Source organism: Seriola lalandi, unplaced genomic scaffold (genome assembly GCF_002814215.2).
Source record: "Seriola lalandi dorsalis isolate HSWRI2012SDOR001 ecotype SW California unplaced genomic scaffold, Sedor1 jcf7180002054394, whole genome shotgun sequence".
NCBI classification, from domain to species: Eukaryota; Metazoa; Chordata; class Actinopteri; order Carangiformes; family Carangidae; genus Seriola; species Seriola lalandi.
This window is the reverse complement of record NW_019524947.1, coordinates 199,903-222,121: the sequence shown is the minus strand read 5'-3', so window position 1 is coordinate 222,121 and position 22,219 is coordinate 199,903. Positions and strand designations below refer to the sequence as shown.

The 22,219-nt window shown below is 40.9% G+C and overlaps 1 protein-coding gene across 4 annotated transcripts in view; it reads right to left on the bottom strand.

Moving 5' to 3' along the window:
- The window catches only part of LOC111657349 (uncharacterized), a 29,063-nt gene extending 8,277 nt beyond the window's left edge, over positions 1 to 20,786 (bottom strand). For 2 of the 4 annotated variants that reach the window (XM_023409485.1, XM_023409488.1), the window contains exons 1-17: positions 20,335 to 20,786; positions 12,056 to 12,126; positions 11,876 to 11,945; positions 11,668 to 11,774; positions 11,549 to 11,579; positions 11,334 to 11,444; positions 10,253 to 10,380; positions 9,997 to 10,067; positions 8,869 to 9,070; positions 8,492 to 8,689; positions 7,647 to 7,955; positions 7,172 to 7,447; positions 4,940 to 5,197; positions 3,334 to 3,693; positions 2,870 to 3,199; positions 1,350 to 1,694; positions 1,078 to 1,116 (exon numbers count right to left, since the gene is read on the bottom strand). In XM_023409485.1, coding sequence (XP_023265253.1) covers positions 1,078 to 1,116; positions 1,350 to 1,694; positions 2,870 to 3,199; positions 3,334 to 3,693; positions 4,940 to 5,197; positions 7,172 to 7,447; positions 7,647 to 7,955; positions 8,492 to 8,689; positions 8,869 to 9,070; positions 9,997 to 10,067; positions 10,253 to 10,380; positions 11,334 to 11,444; positions 11,549 to 11,579; positions 11,668 to 11,774; positions 11,876 to 11,945; positions 12,056 to 12,126; positions 20,335 to 20,445 — 3,017 coding nt within the window. In that variant the 5' untranslated portion in view covers positions 20,446 to 20,786. The remainder of the gene's footprint in view (positions 1 to 1,077; positions 1,117 to 1,349; positions 1,695 to 2,869; positions 3,200 to 3,333; positions 3,694 to 4,939; positions 5,198 to 7,171; positions 7,448 to 7,646; positions 7,956 to 8,491; positions 8,690 to 8,868; positions 9,071 to 9,996; positions 10,068 to 10,252; positions 10,381 to 11,333; positions 11,445 to 11,548; positions 11,580 to 11,667; positions 11,775 to 11,875; positions 11,946 to 12,055; positions 12,127 to 20,334) is intronic. The other 2 variants (XM_023409486.1, XM_023409489.2) reach the window with 2 other exon arrangements.
- Between the last annotated feature and the right edge of the window lie 1,433 nt (positions 20,787 to 22,219).

Here is a 22,219-nt window from a genome sequence, read left to right as displayed (position 1 = left end):
AACTTCAATTTAAAAAAAAAAACAAAACACATTCAACAATAAAAAGGAGCAGGGACGCCAAAAAAAATCTTCCCCCTTTCTTAAAATAGATAGATGACAGTTAAAGATGGTCTGTTGGTAATTACCTTTTTGGTACAAGATATGAACACTTATCAAGACATACACCACCAATAACAGTCCACTATCATTCTTAATGTTCTTTTCTGCATATGGTGGATTTATATTAGTTGCGTATGAGTTGCCCCACACCTCCACACAGTAACAAACATATGTTATTGATTCATAAATTAATCACAAAGGAATTATAAACAAGCAACTGAGCAAATTAATAAACTGTAATTGGCAAGCCAAACAGATTCATTCAAATTAATAATACTGTGTTAGTTGAGAAGTTTATATTAGCATATATAACTACTTTAACTTAATTTAAACAAAACAACCAAAAGATTACATAACAGAATTCAGTGGTGGAAAGTACACTTACTGTACTATATGTACAGTAAATATATAACTTGTAGGTATTTTTACTTGTGTATTTCCATTGAAAGCTACTTTAACTTCGCTATAATTCTTAATACAACAAAATATAATAAAAAAATATGTTATGATGTATCACCATAAGTTAATGTTACTATCTAACAGTATGTAAAGTGAGTTCCACCTTTACCAGCTGCAACATGAACACATTAACATCAATAATTATAATCCAATAATATAATATACACTATTCTGAAATGAGCCATTTTTCATAATGAGTAATGTTACTTTTTGGTTGTATAATTTAATAACACTACTCTATTCTTACCTGTAACATTATTTCTACACTGCTGTATTGCTACTTGCTCAAGTTAAAGATATGAGTACTTCTTCCACCACTGACAGAATTACATGAAAAATACAACTTAAAAGCTCAATATGACAATAACTGGATGTTAGTAATAAGTAATAACTACAGAGTTATTGTGTCATATATTTATATATTTTTGGACTGACTGTACTTTGGACTGAAATCGAACATGCACAACGTGCATATGTTGTCATGCAGAAGCTCTTCCAGGTTCACGCTGAAAGACTTACTCTGTGTCCTCAGACATAAAAGCAACTCGCCGGCTCATCCTAAAACAATGACAGAATAAAATGAATGAGAGGAAAGGTGAAGGAAAGGGGAGGGGTTATAGGGGAGGGGTTATGTAGGAGTGGTATCGTCATCTTCAATTAAACATTTGCCATCATTGCAGCAAGAACACTAGTAGATAGTAATCATCTTGATCACTTCCATTCACAGATCTAGTAAATATGTGAAACTAAAACAAAAAAAACTTGAAGTGAAGCTTCAACGGGCATCTCACATTATGGGAGGTAGATCATCGTCCTCCAGCCAGAACGGTTTCTTTCGTGGTTGCTCATCCACATCCCTTTTTCTCTCTTCCTCTCTTTCCTCAATTATGTCCTCCACACTCTGCTTTTCCAACTCTGCCTCCACTTTACAGACCCGGGCAGCAGCAGGACTGGGTGGAGGGGTGAGGGATGGACAAGGTTCAGTCACATCTGTGACAGAGGTGTTAGGGACTGTCATGTCTCCCTCTTGCTTTCCATCCTCCTCCTCCTGCCTCTCCCTCAGCTCTGCACACTTGGGGCTGGTTGGGGCTGCAGGAGGCGGGGCCTGAGGTTCTGCTGCTACGGTAACGATGCTGCTAAAATCCAGTGACAAGGCCAAGATTACCAAACCACACAGATTAAAGTGTAAATCAAGACAGCATCACAGACAACAGAAGACTGCAGCTGGCCTGTACTTGTGACCACACCCCGGTAGTTAATGTCAGTTTCTATGAACTGTCAAAAGCAAAAACCTGCTGTGAGATAAATGAGTGGCCAGATTACATGTCATTTCACCCAAATTACAAATTCCTCATTCACATAATAAACATATGTATCTCAAAATCTGGGAAAATAAACCATAGCTATCTGTCTGGCTAGACGACATTAGAGGTAATATAAAAAAATGTTTGTTTCTGTTTATTTTACAGGTCCATAATTTCCAAGGAAGTTTACTGGGAAGAACTACGTGTCTTTTATTTAATACACAGTGGCTGAAGTGAACACGGAAAAATGTAAAGTATGTCCTCAGGCAAGTTAACATATGTGGAGACTAAAGAGTTCAACAATAAATTAATATTAAGTGGAGTTATTTTAAAGAAATGTTAATTGTTCCTATAATTAAAGTAAAATTCAAATCCAGAAAATTTACAAAGCAATTATTAGGTAATTACACACCTGTTCTGTTTGAGGGTTATTTTTTACGTAATTTGGGTGAACCAACCCTTTGAGAGTTTCAACCACTAGAGCGTAGTGCAGCAACAGTTTTCGTCATCATGTGATTCAGCAGTGATTTACACTTAAAAGTACAAAGATAACAGGCGTCGGTAGCCAGCCAACATCGTTTCATACTCCACCGAAAGTGAACAATCAAAGTGATGCCTAACAAAACCAAAGTTAACAACCTCAACAAGGAAATATAAGGCCAGAGGAGTCCAAACCAAGCACAAACTGACCCAAAGCATGTGAGAAACAGAGCTGCAAGAGTCCGACCACAACAACAAATCAAATCTACCAGTCCTTGGATATACAAATAATACAAATGAAACCACATCAGACATGCAGCTGCAGGCACTCAAACATGCTGGAACCAAAACAACAACACCATCAAGTCAGGATCTAAATCATCCACCAGGACCTAATGTTAGTACTGCAGGCCATAAAACTTGAGAACATGATTAAACCTTCATCTTTGCCAGTAAAATATGCTTTGTTAGCTGTAGTAGTTGACCAACACCACAATCGCTTCATCAGTCAGACAGTAAGTAAATACCTTTCACAAGCCATCTTCTCTGCGAACTTAGGTCTGCTGTGTAGCTGCTTCATCGCAGACACTGGGCTGATGTTATATTTAACTGATCCAGGTACAGGCAGGAACTGATTAAAGGACTGATTTGTTCTGACTGCAACAGGTTTTTGAAAAGACCCGGTCCTTCGTGCCATCATATCATCCTTCTCCACGTCCGGCATAGGCTCATTTTCATCATACTCATCCTCATCATCCTCATATTCACATTCGCTGTGAGATGTTGATCGGATCACCGTTGCGTCAGGCTGCGGTTGAGGTGCTTCCATGTGAACTCTGGGTTGCTGTTGCTCCACTCTGTGAGAGAAACTACTGTAGTTGAAATAACTAATCATCGAGTTGTAGAATCTACTTGAGGATGCAAACCACACCAAGCTTGTTAGTGCTCTCTGCACACTGTTAGACACTGTCCAAAACAAATCTCAGCCCACCTGACATTCAGTTTCTTGTTTCTGTCGGTCTGCACTTCCTTTTTGTTCCGCGGAGCAGCATCAGTGGTGTCCTCCTCTTGTGTGCAGCGTTTGGAGCCAGGCAGAGGCAGGAAACGGTTGTAAGTCACTGTGGTAGCAGTGCTTTGTTTATGGAAAACACCTGTCCTCCTTGCCATCATATCGTCTTTCTGCAGATCTGGGATCCTTTCCTGTTCCTCCTCATCGTCCTCCTCTGTTCTCTTTTCGTACTGAGCCAAACGAGCATCCAGCTCAGCAGGAGTCAGAGCAACCTCAGGGGTCCAGGGTGGGAGGTCAGCAGAAGGAGGGAGAGTTTGACTGAGGTCAGCTCCATCAACCTGGCTGTGAGAGCATTGCATAAAGGTCTAACTGCAGCATCAATGATGGATAATCTATATCCAAACTTGCAACTATAGCCTTAAAATCCAGGCATGTACATGCAGAAACGCAGGGCAGGTGGTCAGAATACTGACTGTATTTTCAGAAAACATGCAAAAGTAATGCAAATTTACTAAAAAACAAAACAAACAGAAAAGTCCACAATGAGATTTTGAGCCACACAGACACTTTGACCATCAGAGTCTTGTGACAACCCCCATTTATAAAGTGAGGCTTTTGCTCTGACCAGAAATTCACTTAAAAAATATAAAAAACATACTGTACATTAGAAGGGTTCAAGGACTCACTGGTTTACTTCTCACATACACAAGCAATATGTGTAGTGAAATGCAACGTGGCATGCTCCTAAACCTGTGCTAGAAGACTAATGTCAAAAAGGGATTAGAAAAGTAAAAGGATAAAAATTCAACATATGTAAAAATGAAAAATGTGCATACATCACAATTGTAAGGCAAAGTTTTTTCACACTCAAGTGAACATGTGAGAAATAAACTGATACTGTTTTTGTTTTTTTCTCATCAGGCTAGATTGACTGGGCTGATATCTTGGCAAGTATTAGGTTCACATATATATTAGAATCAGCATAAACACCGGACGATCAATGACAGGAAATTGCTGTACAGAAATGCCAAAGAGGCGTCTGAGGTAGTTTGTACATAGTGTCTCTATCACAATGTTCGTCAGCCAGAGAGCACTGAAAAGTTTATTTTGTATGTGGATAATGTCCTACTCAATCCACATCATGGTCACAGCTTAAAGAAAAAAACTAACTTAAGAGATCCTTATGAAAATTATATACTGTTACTAGATTAAAAAAATGAATCTTACATTTTGATATATTGGCCTCAAAAATCCAGTATTGGTCGGTCGATCACAGTAAGGTTTACTGTACATGCATGTGTCTGTGTTTGTGTGAGTGTGTGTGAGTAAACCTTTGTTTCTTATTAAAACTACAAGCAAATCAGTACAATGCAGAGAGGCGCAGCCAAACTACCTAATTTACTAATTCAAATAGGCTTGAAATGACATTTCCTAAAATGACACTGGCAAGCAATTAAATTTAACCAATTAATATGTAATGCAACAGAAAAGGAACTATTTATTTCTCAATGCAGTCCATAATAATGCAAGTGACTTTGGATTCGAGCCACTGTAGCCTAAGTTGTCTTGCACTTGGCCTCGTCCATACCTGCGTTCCCGCTCTGAAAGCTGGGAGCCCAGGCCAATTGTAGGCATGGCTACAGTTGCCTTGGAAAGGAGTCGTCTTAGCAACTCCGTCTCCTCCCCTTCATTTGATGTGACTGTGTCTATTGGCTGCTCAATCTCAGTCACGCCCCCAAAGGTCACAACTTTGCTTTGACTTCGTCCAGCCTTTGCTGATCCGCTGAAAGGACTTCCATAATTTTTCTCCAGACAAGCCTGACACACAGGTGCCGGGCTAGCCTCACTGTAGATATAACAACCTCACAAATGAACACACACACAAATACACCCACACACACAACAACAGCCAGCAAAAGAGCAGGGGGAGAAGAGGCAGTGGAAAAGAAATCATGAGCAACTAGAAACAAAGGATCAGACTGTGAATACAAAGGAAGGATGAGGTGGAAATGATGAATCAGACAGGAAGTGTGGATGGACAGAAGAGGACAAAAGCATGGGGTTGTGTACTTAAATCACTTCAACACACGTAAATTCACATATGCATGCCACGCTTTCTTATCTACTCTAGGTAGCCACAATTTCCCGCTAACTGCCGCTCCTCTGGGAACACAAAAAACTCTTTATCCTATCTAATGACATCAGCACAGAGAGAGAGAAACAAAGCCAAAGCAGTGCTCACAGCCAACAGTCGCCTCTTTTCTTTTTTCGTCACACACACAGAGTCTCATACACACGGGCCAATTCCCTACTCTGTTTCAATGCCTGTCAAAGAAGACTGAAGAGGACTGAAGTGCACAATAATGAGGAGAATAAACAAGCAGATGAGAACATGGGGAGAACAGAGACAAGGAGAGAGGGGAAAGTAAGTCTAGACATATATAAAGCTGCAGCTAGATGAGGAAAGTATTTTTTTAGTTGTTTTTTTTCTGTGTTTCTAACAATATAAGATTGTTAGAGGAGGGGACTTCAGTGACATGTTCTTAATTCTGGCTCAAGTATACTTTATTTACTTTTAAGGCTGCAACAAACAACTATTTACATTACAGTGTAACCTGTTGATCATTTTTTGGTCACTAAACTAATCAAGTCTTGTATAAAATGTCAGTGAACACAGGAAAAATTCCCATTGTGATTTCCCAGAGCCCAAGGCGACATCTTCAGATTGAATGTTTTGTCTGACCAAGCGTCAAAAATCAAAAGATATTCAATTTATAATGATATCATATAACACAGAAAAGTGGCAAAGTCTCACATTTGAAGCTGTAACAAATGAATATTGGGCATTTTTTTGCTTGATAACTTACTTAAAGTAATAGTTTGACATTTTGCTCTATTGCTGATAGTGAGAAGATTTATACCTGCAGAAAATATGAAGCTACAGCAGCAGCTGGTTACCTTAGCTTAGCATAAAGATTGGAAATAGGGGGAAAAGTTATCATGACTCTGTCCAGAGGTAATAAAACCTGCCAGCACCTCTGAAGCCCAAAAATTAAAACTTAAACTAATTATTAATTATACATTTAATCCAAAAATTTGCTGTTTTACGAGTATGTCCTGACTGGGCCTAGAAACTTATGTTTTTACATAGACTATTTCAGCTATATTTAGCCTTTCAGCTACATTTATTTGTGACCGGGGCAAATTCAAATTATTCAAATGACTGTATTTGAATATTCACCTGCCCCCTCACAAATTACCACCTGACGTACCCAAAACAAAATGTTCAGTATTCTTGAACCCTTTTGATTACAGTCATGCTCCTCTCCTGAATGGGAGCTCTTTGTAGTTTACTGTGAAAATGTCAGAATTAAACTTAAGCTGCGATTTTTGCTGTTCTGGCATGCGCCTCCTTTTTTTGCAAACAACAGATAATGTTGCTACAAAGACATTGGGATTTTAAAATGGCTGACAGAGATACACTCACTAGGCTCTGAGCTTTCAAACAATGTGTATTTTGTGCAGTTTGGTGAGGATTCAACTGTATTTCAGCCGAAATATTAAACCCCCACTTATATTCAAGCTGCTGATTGTTTCATATGTAAGTTTGCTTGGTTACCTGTGTGCAGATTTATGGCACTCTTCTGCCTACAATGAGCTGCTCAAGACTGGAGCAAAAACTAGAAGCAAATGCACACGAGCTGCACATTCTCTCATCAGCTTTGCTACACACAGTCATTAACAAACCACACACGGGACATATAGCATATAAGTGCTTTGTACTGCATGTGTGCGGAAACAGAGAGTGTGTGTTGGGCACCTGGGTTCAGTCATCTTGAGTCTCTCCCACTTCTTCATATCTGCCTGGCTCATGGAGGCAGAAACAAAGCTCATTGGTCCATCCCTGTGAGGGAGGGGCCTACTCTGTGCCCGCCTACGAGCCAGGTCATCCTTCTGCTTGTTTGGCATCGCCTTTACCCTTCCCTCTTCTCCTGCTTCCTCCTCATCCTCCTCCTCCTCTTCCTTGTGGCGAGGGGCAGAGTTTAGGAACGGGTTGTCTCTGCGTGTAATGATGTCAGGGAATGTTTCCTTCTCACTGTCCAATCACAAGGCCAGTACAGTCGTATCACACGGCACATGTTACACATCACAGTGGAGCACACACATCAAACCACAAGTGTCCGCAACACACAAAGAAAGAAAGAGCAAGAAAAATGGTTAAGAATATTTAGAGGTGAGTTAGAGGAAATGGAAGAAAAGAGGCAAATTCACACACACAATCATACACAGCTAACCTGATCTCCGTCTTCTGCAGTGTTTGCTGTGAGGCCCGTCTAATGCCCTCCCACCGCTCTCGGTCCTTGTTGCTACATACGGGTGGAGGGAGGAACTGGTGCACATTGGGAGCAACCGGGCCGCGATGAGCTCGTCTGGACGCTAGGTCATCTCTACGAACATCTGGGACTTTCCGCACCTCTGCTTCCTCCTCCCCGTCAGAGGAGGAATCCCAGGCAGATTTCTGAGAGCTCAAAAAGTCGTTTTCACAACGAAGGATGATGTTTGGAGACGGTGACCTTACTTCCTGTTCCTCCATCGTGGGAGGGCTGGAGTTGGAGACGGGATGATGTAGCATGGTCATTTCAGAGATGATTGAAAATCCATCCTGTCACTTTGTGAGCAAAAGTAGTGACGTGCAAAATTCAAACTCAGCGTTTGCCCACAAATATTGTTAGCAGGTCCTTTTGATTAATCGAAGTTTGCAATCGAATATATATCATAACGTGCTCCAGAGAATAAGAATTTTTGACACATCAACCCAAAAGCAGTCGCTCAATCAGGTAGCAGTCCTCGTCCACTGAAACCTCTACTCCACTATAACCAACTGACATGGTTGGATCAACCTCTCTCATGCTTCTCTCTCCCATAACACCAACAACGAGCAAGCACTTAGTCATTAGTCACTCCACAAACCAGTATGCTATCACATAAAACTTAATCATAAAGTAGCCAAACTGCAGATAGACACAGCGTCACAGCAAACCACAGACAAAATTACCATCACAACTTTTCATTAGTGAACACGACCAAAATTGTTGAAGCAACAATGACAGCAGCAGATCTCATGCCCGTCCTCTCTGACCTGCTGTAGCGAACAGCAGCAGGTAAAACTTTAATTCCTGCCTTCTCCAACTTCTGCAGCTTCCTCTGCTCCAACACTTCCTGGGTCACCTTCTCCTCTTCCTGTTTTGGTTTTTCCCCATTGTTCTCAAAGGCCCAAGTGACAGTCTTGGGAGTTTTGTTGTGCAGTCCAGTTCTTTTGCCCTGCTCTGGAGGGCAACTAGGGAATAGTGTGTAATGGCAGGGAAAGATTAGGGATGATGAAAGTTTGTATGTCTGTACATTTGTGTGTGTTTTCGTTGTTTCTGCTCAGTTTTTTGTATTTTCTTTTGTAGCTCTTAATATCATACATTTCATTTACATTAGAATTATTTATTGTATTCATGTGTTGGCTGTTACCTCCGCTGCTCTCCCTCCTCTGCATGTGGTTTTCGCCGTGGAGTGGGGATGTAGGAGCTGGCGTTGGTCCGGTTAGGAAGAAACTGGTTGAAGGGGATGGAGCTTCTGGATTCACTGCTGGCGGTCCGCCTGGCCAACATGTCATCCTTCCGCACATCTGGCTTCCTGCTGGGGGCATCAGCCTCCGAGTCACTGCCTCGCCCTGGGCAACAAAGGGAGATGACACGTAAAAGAGAAAAGAGTGTTTGAGGTATTTTGAAGTTTGTCAGGACTTTGAGAAACTACAATTAATTGGTCCTTGCATAATAATCTTTCCAAACATGATACAGTTATCAAGACATATGGCTCCATGTTTCTTGTTCACCAAAAGTTAATAATTCCTTCTATTCCATGACCAACCAGAATCATCACTACTAAAATCAAATCACCATTATATGACTGATCAGAAAAACACATTGATCACCTCTTCTCTTGTTAACCCTTTGACAACCTTTTCATGCAGTATACTCCAAAAAGACATACAGACAGAGAAATAAAAAACTATATCCTCTGCCAATCTTTCTTGTTGGGTAATAAATATTACTTGGTAAAGCAGCACACCATCTCTGTGACCTCTGGGAAATGTAGGGAAAATAGTAGGGAGTCTATTCCCGGCTCTGGAATAGTGTTTTTTTTGTCACCCTGCTGCACACATATACTGTCAACATAAAAGACACAAACAGGATGCCTGTGACACCTCCAGCACACACACACACACACACACACACACACACACACACACACACACGGGCTGAGATGTTCAGCTGTTGTCCACAGCCGGTCTGACTGGCAATAACATACCAAGGTTAAAACTCCAACATGTTAAAGAACCGCAGTCAGACTATTTATGGATGAGTGACTCTGTATTGCTGCTTTAGAGGACTAGTTAGACTTTTTGGGAACTGCTCTTCTTTGCTGTCTTTTTTAGAGTTGTATGAGAAGATGATACCGTTCTAATGTTTGTGTGTTAAGGATGCAGTTAGCTTAGCTTAGAATAAAGACTGGCAGAAGGGGAAAAAGCTCGCCTGGCTTTCTCCAAAGTCCAAAACTTAAATTTTTTCTACTTGAGAGATGTTTAACAGAACCAACCGTCACTGTTGCCACGATTCACCACATCTGGAGACGGACTGTGCTGTGAGCGGGAGCCAAAAGAGTCCAGACTGTCCAAAACAAAAGAAAACAGACCAGAAAAACATATTACAGTTTCATATAGTTTCAACTAAATCGACACACGGTACATTTATTTGAAAGCAAATGTAAGTTTTATGTCAACACGTGCATCGAACTCCTCACGTGTCCACATATTTGGGTTATGTGCGTGTGTGTGTTGACAGATGTTTCTCACCTGTCAAGGGAGTTGTCACGAGTGTGTCGTGGAGGGGAAAGAGACTCACTCCTCTCAGAGTCCCAGCAGTCATAGCCGCTGTCTCTAACACTGCGTTTCTGTGGACTGTCACCTCCTTCATCACTCTCCTACAAACACACACATGAACAAGAGGCACTTCTTTTATATCCCACCATAATCTCCATGACTAAAGAACACACTGCTCACATTGTTAATAGTTTGGTGTCAAGAATGCTAACACAAATTTACCTCCTTATTATGCAAATTTATGAAACTCATCAATTCATCAGATCATTGCACCTGTAGTGCAAGTATGAAGTTTGTATTATTTATTGTTATCATGTTGAAAAGCAAATATTTTTCATACCCACATGTTTGTCTTTGCATGCTACATACCTGGTATAATCTGAACTTGTTAGCTTAAAGTCTGGGAAATCAGTGTTCCCTCATTAAAATTTAGATGTAATCAGCTTGTGTACTCCACATGGATTACCTGTGGTTTAAGTTTTTAACTATACATCATTCTTGAGTTATCTGGTTCATAACAGTGTGTCTACACAGTAACAGAGTCACTGATGCCAGCATGTAGATGTAATGTCCTGCACACAATGCACTGCATCAGACAACAGTAACATATCTGAACAACTGCATAAAGTAGTAAAGATGCAAAAAGAAAATAACTTTAGAGGACACAAGTGAGAGAAGAAATTAATTGGAGATAAGATACAAAAGAGGTGAAGGAGGGGAAACTGACTGACAAATTAAAGAAAACTGAAAAAAAGAAGATAAGAACTCTAAACTGCAAAGATTAACTAATTTAAATGGACCCTAATTGATCCAAAAGATAAAATTTAAAGAGCCAAGCTTCTTGCTTAACTATATCCTGTCTCCTCTCTATCTGACTCTCCCTGAAATAGGAGTAGCTGTGGTCTAACAAAAACAAAGATGTGTTTTCTCCTGTCTCCTGCACCCCAACAAAGACAGGAAACTAACAAATCCACCCCCTGCACCTCCTCTATGCTCTTATCAGTCTATCTGTCTCCCTTCCCCCTTCTCTGTCCTCATCACTGTGTTCACTCACCATCTTCATTTGAGCAAGAAGCCCTTCAAACTCCTTGAGGTTGAGATTAGGGCCAGTGTAGGAGGCGCAGCCGCTGGCAGCCTTCCCCAGCCAGAACACTGTGTTCAGCACCTGGGAAGAATAGATAAGGTTGGTTGGTGTATTTTATAAATGCTAAACACACTGGCCTTGAAGTTAATGCAGGAGAAAGAAAAAAAAAAAGAGCAATAACTCACATTTTTTAGTTTGCGGTTGCAGTCGGAGTCCCTGATGAGAGAAAAGTGTGTTACTGTTGTGTGATACTACACTCAATTAGACATGTACAGATACAGAAGCCACCAACAAGCTTATTTACTTGAGGTTTGCTCGTATAGAAGTGTCCTGCAAGTCCCCGGGGTCAAACAGCTGGGAGCCCCTCAGGCCCAACTCCTCACAGCCCCGCAGGAAGACTGACAGGTTGTCCTAGAGGAAACAGCAGGGGATGACAGACAGTCAGAGTTTATCACTTTGACGAACAGGGTGGTTCACAGGGCTCAATATCACACTAGAGAGTGTCTTCTTACCAGCCCAGCAATGGGGGTGGGCAGTCTGTTGATCTTCTTGACCAACCCTGGTTTGATTGCACTCAGCAGCCTGTGTGGAGGAAGGGAGAAGCAGAGATTTATTGGGTCTTGGGGGAGTTTCTGTATGTTGTTGCTACTACAGACATCAAAAACTGAAGTGGAGTGATGTCATGGCCTTACTCGCATAACAGGATGCCGTTCTCCAGTGCACTGCGGAAGTCCTTGTCTCCAAAGCTCTTCCCAGTTACAGCCTTGGGAAGGGGGACAGGAAGAGACAGATGTAAAGGAGGTGGACTAGAACCTGGGCTGAAGCCAACAGAAATTTTGAATATTGATTGACTAATGGTTATTATTTGTTTGTTGATTGTTCGTTAAGTCTATGAAATAACAGTAATCATTGAGAAATGTCCAAGGTGTTGTCTTCAAATTGCTCATTTTATCCAATCATCAGTGCAGAACACAAAGATACTCAGGTGAGAATTATATAAAACGGAAAAGCAGAAAATCTTCACATTTCCTCACATTACTTTTTTTGATAAATGACGACTAAATGATAATCATATTTGCTGGTGATTCGTTTTCTGTCGACTTACTAATTGCAAATGCAACTAAATTCTTCAAGCAGACTGATCGTTCTTCTTCCAAAGACTAATGAGCCCAAACATTAGTCTTTTTCATCTTTCTCTCTAAGATTGCACCAATCCAATATACCTGATTGCTGCTTTATTTAGCAGATCAGGTATCAGTATTGTTTCTCTGACGTGATGGAAAAAAACAACTGCATTCAATCAATCAAAGTGGGTTACCAACTCACGGCAATCTTTTCCCTCATGTAACCTTAGACAAAAATTATTTCCACATGGTGAGGTACACCGATTTTAAATTTGGGGAAAAGGGAGCAGTGGTATCCGGTCTGTACTCAACTGTACTCACGTAAGTAGTAGCAGATATTTGAGACAGGAGAGAAAAATGTAGATTGGTGCATCTTTACTTCTTTTATTAGTTATTCATGGATTCAAATTTTCATTAAAAAAGTAATGAAATATATGACAGAGGGGATGAAAAAACAATTTTGAGGATATGACAGCATAAAAGACAAAGACAGACATGGAGTGTAGAAAAGACATTTTAAATCCCATTATGTCATCATAACAATACACAAAAGTCTACCCAGAAATAATACAGGATCTTGCTGTGATTTTGTGGATATGTAATTTCTTTTCACGTCTAATTTGCAAAATAGATCCTGATTTCTTCATCTGAAATTTCCTGCATAGATAAATCTTAAACAACTAACTAACTAACTCCCCATCACAAATGTGTCACTTGCATCAAAGATTTTAAAAAAAGTATTAATATTAACAATGAATTAAGTCATTTATCAAATAACAATGACAAACATTTTCTGGTCCCAGCTTCTCAACTGAGAAGATTTGAAGCTTTTCTCTATTGTTTACTTTTACTTTTTTGCAGTGTTAGAAAGATAAACAAGCACTCTGAAGATGTCACTTTGGGCTTCTGGAAATTCAGATGTCATTTGTCACATCTTGTGGCCTTTTTTGTCACTAGTGTTTCATCATTAGTTGTAAACATTAGTTATAGCCCTAATATGATGACAGTCATTTGTAGACAAGTATTTTATAATTAAATCCTGGGATTGTGCCTCACTGTGTCCCTGACAGAGGAACCTGCTGCTGCATGGTTCACCCTTCCCCCAACATTTTGCTTCAGTAGAAACCAAATTAGAGTGATGCCAGGCCAATGACACACTGCTCTGTGTCCTCATTCCATTTTCCCAAAATGCACCCACATACACGTCCCTGATTTAGAGGCATGCAGTTGCATCTTGAAAAAGCTGCAATCATAACCTCCTTCAACTCGGACTCTAATTTAGCATCTGTCTTGTACAGGCAGGAGAAGAGGAGGAGAGAATCAGGAAGCTAACAGTGACATATTACCACCAAACCAACCCACACACACACTGCTCTCTGGAGCTGTTGTGTAACCAGCAGCCAAAGATGAATGGAAAAGCAGAGAGGTTTGACTGACGCTGTTTAGACCTCTAATCCAGATTAGCACAGATTACATTTAGCACCCAAACTGCTAACTGCAGGCACACACTCTCTCTGTCTCTACTGCTCGTACATACGCTCCTATACATGCCTCTACAAACAAACACACTTAATCTCAGCCAATGGGTCAGTTTTTGTGGTCAACTGCTCACAGACAGTTAATAATCTGAGGAATCTAATCAACTTTCTTCTGGTTTCTGTCTGCTCTTACTGGTGATATTCCTGATTTATTTCTAATTCTTTACGTACAGTTCTGTTGGACATGTACCATATGTATGAGGGGAAAATACAAATACAAAAACAGACACACATAGTGCATCTGAAGCTATGAAAATAGTCTATTGTTTTTTGTTATATAAGTGATAACCAGATGTTTCCCATTGGCATCCCCTTCTTGTTCTTGTCTTTCATGGTTCTGCTATCTCACACACACACACACACACACACACACACACACACACACACACGCTGGCACATGTCATGTTTATTAAGGTTCGACTCCAGGCCTTTGAAACATTTACACCATGGTCATGCATAATTTACTCACCAGGAAGAGTACCTTATTGAGGCAGAGCAGGACTACTTGTTTGTATTTTGTGTAGGTAGTGTGTGAGGGGGAGGCAGGACACAGACAGTGGGTGAGGGGTGGAGGTGGTTGATGATTGGCTATGCGTAAAATGCTCAAAACTGAAATATAGCAATTAGACATAGTGACTTGTGTGAGCGTGCACATTTTGGATAAAATGAACAGACGAAAAGGGATTGCCGTGACATTTGTGTGTGTGTTAAAAAAGAGAGACAGAATGTGTACATGTGTGTTAAGTGAGCATTCATGTCTGCTACAAAAACCAAGCCAAAGGCCTTGGGGGTATTTCAGCGCCAGCAACGGTAATTCGACCCTCTGTCGCTCCCTCTCAGCCCTCATGGTGGATTGCTCTGCTCAGTCTGGGTGAATGGCAGCAGCAGCTACCATTTAAATCCTGAGGTGGGAGTGTGTGCGGGGGCAGAGGAGAAGCAGAAGTAGGCCAAAGTAACCTTTGCTTTCATTTTAATAACTGCAAAAAGATGGAAAGAATGAGAGGCTTGAAAATCAGAGCGAGCAGAGGAAGAGACAATGATATAGTACATCGTTAACACAGTGGTGTTATTTCTGGTTAGCACATCATGTACTGTAATTCACTTAAATGACAAAAGCCAGGATTTTGCAGTCCCACACTAAGAGATGAGGAGTCTGTTTGGGGCCATGTTGCTGCAGTTTACTCAAATTGTTGTTTATTTTTAGGATGGGACAGTCAGGCAGTCTCCTGGTTTGAACCTAGTCCCACTTTGTGCCTCTCGTGGATTACCATTACTTTGGAGTCACAGAGCTGAGCATCTGAAATGCTTGTCAGTGTTTGAAAAACACAGAGGGTCAACATTTTATGCTGTTTTTATTTAATCCCCAGACACTCCTTGGACCACCTGAATTCAAAAATATTTTTTCCTACAAAAATTTCTGGAAATTAGCTTGAAATTCCATGTTTAGTTTTTTTTCATCCAAGTCTATGAGGATTTCGGTAATACTTTAAGAACATTTGATAGTTTAACGACTAAACACAAACTTTTTTTTTGGGAAAACAATCTTGAGATTTATTGATCATAAAAATAATCATCAGTTGCAGAGTAATACACAAAAGGCACAAACTGGGGCTAGCTTGAACCATAAACTGTCCGCGAGCTTCCAGTAAAACCAGTGCTGAAGTTAAACGCATTATCCTGCAGTAAGAGAAGAAGATGAGGAGTATTTGAGACCCACTGTGATGGAGTGACCACTGAGAGAGTCGGTGTGTTGATTTGTGGTGTTGCCTAAGCATTAGCCTTGTTATAATGTTATAATGTGCTTCAGACACTTTGTGCACTAATGCCATGTGGTACACAAAGATGAAGAGAAAACAACAAACAGAAAAAAAACAGAGTGAGGAAGAGAGAAAGACAGAGATAAAGTCATAATCCAGATGCATTGTAGATCTGAGGATGAGTTTAATCTGGATCAGAGTAGTTAACCTGAGTCAACATCAGACAGCACCAGACCCCTCAGCTGCTGACAGCTGATATGAGTTCGATATGAGGAACAGAGGCATCTTCTTGGTGTAATTTCAGCACACTAATTGTAATAGATATTTTGAAATTTTATTTGAAGTATGCTTATTCAGCATAAAATACATTAGAAGTTAACAACAGTGATATATGACTAGGCACGATCATAGCATAATCACTGCATGATATTTTGGTATTTTTACTTTTCTTTACTAAAATATGGAAATATGGAATATGGAAAAATATGGTATTCTAAAAACACATTTTTATACATTTACATTTCACTCTGCACTGTACATAAAAATGTAGTCACAGTTCTTCAGTATACACATGAAGATACTGTATCTTAGTAAAGAAGCAGTAATCTTAACTCTGATTTAAACTGAAAACAAGATACAGTTAACTATGATTCAAACTGTAAATGTTTGTGTCATACAAAAAGTATAAGGTATACTAATAATACTAATAGTCTGACTGCATGTACATTTCAATCAATTCTGAACTTCTAAAAAGTGATGTTGTTCATATTAATGGTATATTGTTGCTTATCAGAGACAATCAATCATATATTATGTATAATACAGCATGTACTGTTATGAATTACTGTGCTGGTTAGCTTATGTCCCGTTTCTAAAGCTTTATGAAAATACATGACATCTTTAGTTTTGTCTGTGGTTCACCGTGACAATCCTGGCTTTACATAAACATTATTTCACATTCTTAAACACAGCATTTGATGCATGGAAAGTCCATGGATCCCGGCTCTCACACTCTCTCTCGTGCAGACACAGCTGGCTGTCTGAGACCACTGGAGTTAATCTGCCCAGGACAGCTGTGACATCTGGCACACACACACACACACACGCTCAGTTACACAAATTCTTTCATTTATTCCCTGTGTCCAGCCTTGACTCTTGCTATGTACTGCATGTCTGTGACAGCAGGTTAACTGCTGCCCCTAAAGTTAACTTTGTGTCTCTCTGAGGCTGTACAACTTTAACTTGCTCAATGTTGCATCCAACAGGTTTAAAGCACCTTCGGCAGTGCGTATCAGAGACAGTCGAATCCAGCCTTGTCTCGGCTATAAACAGACAGAAAAGTCTTGTCTGTGCCAGGCTAATTTCCTGCTCGGGTCATGTGGTGATATATAGCCTACTGCTCTACTGCCCCCTGGAAACAGTGACACCTGAGAGCCTGCCCATGTTATGTTCCCATAGTGACCAGTGTCACCCAACCAGGGCGTGTCTGACGAGTGTATGAGCAGTATCATGCATAGCTGATCGGCATGGGTGTGTGTGCATACACTTTGCATACTCTTACACACATACACACACTCACACACACACAGAGCATAGGGTGGCATGATTAACCCTGAATCATCCCCACCTGTGAGAGCGTATAAATACGCAACTAGAAATAGAGTCAGCCTGACCAGTCTGAAAATATCTGGAGTATTAGGAGCCAGAAAGACGACAAAGCACAAGGAACACCGAGCAAACACTCTGCAGGAGAGATTAAGACTTACAGGCCAGCATTAACCTAGACTACTGTGCTTACTACTGATGTAACATAGCTGCAATTGGTGCTTTTTAAGTGCCAACCAAAATGCGTCCATAGCATCAAGCATCAAAAACTGTTCACAGTCTAAAATTTTGAAGCAATTTTACAGTAGTTCCCAAAAAACACAGTATGCTTTATGAGAAAGGTGAACCTCAGTTAAATGATGATATGTTGGGGTCAACTGTAGTATAGACATTCTTAAATGCCAAGACTTATGCGTTTCTTCATTGAAGATGGTAAACTGAATATCTTTGGGTTTTGGACTGTTAGTCCGACAAAACAAGACATTGTCACCTTGAGCTGTGGGAAATTATAACAGGTATTTTTCACTGTTTTCTGATATTTTATAAAGACAACCATTGGTTGACTATTCAAGAAAATAATAAGCAGATGAAGGCAAGTTCATGATGAAGGCAAGTTAGCCAAGCAACATTTGGAGACTTAAGCGTGGTATGCTGAAGAGGAATTGTGCTGTGCATTATAGGAGTGTTGTAATCACATGCTCATGGTGTGTGAAATTATTAAAGCCTAGCTGATAAACTAATTCCTCAAACTGGAAGCACATATTCCCTCTCTTAGAACCCTATGTTGTGAGTTGAGTTGGGCACAAGGATGACTTGAGAGGGTAAGTGGTATGAAACTTCAACATCATTCATTGAAGGGATAACCGTGCAAGTTTGTTGGAAAATTATCTGTTCATATTAACATCCCTAAAGCCACATAAATAGGTCAAAACTCTCCACAGAAATAGATATTTTATAAAAGTTGATAACTTTAATTTTCTTGCACTGTATGTGGGACACTAGCAAGTCTGAACTGGATGATTGGGAGATGAATGATCCACTTCTGTGGCCTCTGAAATTTTAAAAGTAATCATGATGAAAAGATGCAGCCCCAGACAAGCCATTTCATTTAAATAGATAGATTGATTGATAGACTGAATAATGAAAGCTAAAAACGTTTTTGGAAGAGGGACTAATGTTAGATGAAACCAATCTGATTCAATGTTTTTGAAGTTTTAACATTTGCAAAGTCTTCGAAGAAGTTAGGGGCAATCTTCCCCTTTTAAAAATGTAACTTTATCAGCTCTTATTAAACCGGTGGATCCCCACCTTTTTAAATTGTGACCCCTAAAAACTGAAGAAATCTCTACTTGTCAACCCTCCCCAATGGCTCCCTATGTTTAGTGGTGGGGACAATTTGAACCAAAAAGTGATTTTAATTAACATTTAGAAGCAGTAGCATGATACATATCTGCAAGAAATGTTCCTACTACTTTCCTATCCTGTTAATCATTATGCAACCTCTTTGACTTATCTTGTAAACCTTGTGGCGATCCTAATCCCCCGGTTAGGAACCTCTCTAAACAAATTTTGAATGTTTACTCTCACATTGGATTTCAGTCTTATCAGTATGAACCAAGTCAGTGCACTTTGAAATAATCACAATAGTGAGTTATTGGCCATAAAACATGCAAAACTGCAGTCATATGTCGAACAATGTTGGACAGACTGCTTGGACAGTTTGGGGCTTGCCAAATTCATTCATGTGCAAGAGTGAAACAGGCTTGTTCGCCTGTTAGCCTGTGGATATTACTCTTGATTCCTGCCACCTGCAGACTCTGGAGAGACTTGCTGCTGCAGTAAAGCATCAGCTTTACGTAGCCTGCAGCTTAGTATTTTGAGAGGATAATGATGATTGCACTTGATAATGGTATATCATGCACAACAAGCCTACTGAAAAACTCAAATACTTGATACATTTAGAGGTCTGCAACCAGGATATACCAAGGGAAAATCACACTCAAACACCCAAGCTAAGAGCAGATGGTAGACTAGATGCTTGAAAGGCAACTTTATCCAAATCCCGTTGCATCAATGGTGCTGATTTGTCAATTAAATCCTATCTAATCCATTCTCCTCTATCTACCACAGCCAGCAATAAACTGGTTGACTGCAGGACAAGCCACACAGATTATGGAAGCCCTGTGAAAACAGAGCTAAGGTGTGAAGCTGAAACCAAAACTTTGGCATCAAAATTAATTTTGATGTACTTCCAAACCTTTATTTCCTCAATCTGAGATTCTAGTTGGCAAGTAGCTCGGATAAAGCAGACTGAGCCATGATGAAAGAAAAAAATAGGTCAAAACGCTGCTCCATGGGCAAATCATGATTCACCACTCAGGCTTATAGAGGGAGGTGTTTTAGCCAGATGATGGTGGAGGCGCTGCAGCAGACCACGGATGATAATCTCATCCTATCAAGTGCCGTACAGTACAACATCTCGTGCGTGTATGTTGGCCCGGTTTCATAACCATGGCAACCGGAATCCCCTCGCGCCCGAAAAAGGGGCGTTCCTCCTGCTAGCATGTAGAAGATGTGCTCTTCATTGATAATAAACAATCGGGGGGGAAATTATATTTTGTGGGGTGTACTTTGTGTTTCTCGTTTTTTTTCTCGCTTGAACGGTGTTAAAAGTCCGCACTGTGCTGGTCTTGGTGTTGAATTTCATCAAGTCAGGCATGAGTGAAAACTTTGACCACACACGGTTGTTCATGCACCAGAGCCGTTGTCCCACAGCGGTAACCCAACACTGCATCGTCGCCCCCAACAGGTGATGATGCACCGGTGGTGCTGTTGGCCAGTATATTTATATCCCCGGTCACAGAATGTGGCAGTATGACCCATTTGCGTCCCTGCTAATGCTGTAACAGCAGGCCCTGGTGCCTCTGTGGTCGGTCACTTCACTTACCTCTATCCATTTCTGTGCTTCCTGACAGGCTGGTTCGGGATGGCTCGGCTCCAGCGACTCGTCCCGCGTCGGAGCGTTCGGGACATCTCGACCTGCGGCGGGGCTAGCCATCTCCGGGCAGGCCGTTTACCAAGGACCAGAGTGGGACTGTGATGATACTGTGATATGTGTTAAAGCTCCCTTCAGATGAGTGGAGGTGCTCTGCTCCCCTCCCCGCTCTGTCAGTCCGTTATCCTCCTTCTGGCTTCCTACCGTTAACTACCCCGCAGCTTCACGCGCACTCAGACCTCCAGCACTACTCTCAGCGAGTCCTGCTCAAACTGTGGCACAGAGAGGGAGGAAAAAGCCTGCTGCGACCCCCGACGCTGCGACGCGAAACAGGCGCTAAAAATAACGATTCTTGTGCGCCGCCAAACTGCGTGAGGCTGACGCTGCTGCTGCTGCTGTCCTCAGCCACCGCTGCTGCCGCGCGTTTCAGGACACGTGAACGCGCAGACAGGAATCTATGCGGGGGAGGTCGAGAGAGATAGACAGAGAAATGAGAGAGAGAGAGAGAGAGAGATGAGGGGGTTGCAAAAGATGTCCTGCTATTTCACAGTTCCTATGAGTCGGCTGAAGTGACTGCATGTGCTTCATGCTTACCTGAGCCATAGAAAGTCTACTGGCTTTAATATGGAGAGCAAAGGACAATCACATGTCAAAAAGTGCCTGTTTGAGACCATGAAAGATAGATTGAGATCCAGACTGGTTTACCAACCGCCCAGTGGCCCCCAAAGTCCCAGGCTCACTATATCTTTTGAGTCTGCATAATTTGATTAATCACCAATTTGCACCTCTACGTTATCAACTATTAATAGTCCTACTGCAAAACAACATTAACATTTTCAACTTCCTTGTTTTGTCCAAATATGCTCAGTTTACTATCATAGAAAACAGGGGAAAGTGGCAAATATTCACTTTTGAGAAGCTGGAATAAGTGATTTTTTAATTATCACAATTTTTGTCAGTTTCTGTATGGGAATACTTACAGTGGGTCCCCAGGAACCCCTGGAGGGTTAATCCATTTGACCAGATAGATAAACCAATTTTATGTTCTAACATGACGGTCTAAATCCTGTTTCAAAGCCCTGTCCACAAGGCTGGAGAAATAATAATTCTCTTATTGATTTATTTATTTGGTGACCTTCAAGTAGTTAAATTGAAAATACAGACGCCAAACTAGAATGCTATCTCCTCCCAGGTTGCAAAGCTCCCCAAACACCCTCAGTGTACTCAAACTACAGCTACAGTAAAGCCCTGTCTTCAAGTTGCTTAAAATAACAGGTATGCCCTATTTTGAAATAGACAGCTTTTCTGAGATTTTTCTTCATTGATTACAAAAGAAAATCAATACAAAATAAAGCAAAAGTAGTAGATGACTGCTGTAGTAGTAGCAGCAGTCATCTGTAATGTAAGTAATCAGTGCAGTTGAGTACACAGCGGGGTTGAGTGTTGATAACTCCTGCTCTTTACTATTGGATGCAAATGTGACCTTCTTAAATGGCAGGTCACACATTTAGTTTACTGTTACTATAGTCACCTGAATGGAGAGGTAAAGTCCTTGTAAAAGACACAGTTTTTGAATGGGGTTTTCAATTTGCATCTCTAGCTCTGGAAGTATCTGTGCAGGCTACTGACTGACATAATAATCCTCCTTCAGAGTTGGCCAAAATAAGCTTTAAAAAGTACTTTGTCACACTTTCTTGGTCTTTAACAGAGTCCTGTCAGTCAGGTCAATAAACTGCATATCACACTGTGCCTGCTCTTTAGCAATACAGAGAAAGGTCTTGTGTCTGTGTCCACAGCGATGAATTGAATAACCAGACAACGTGTCGTCAGCTCTTCT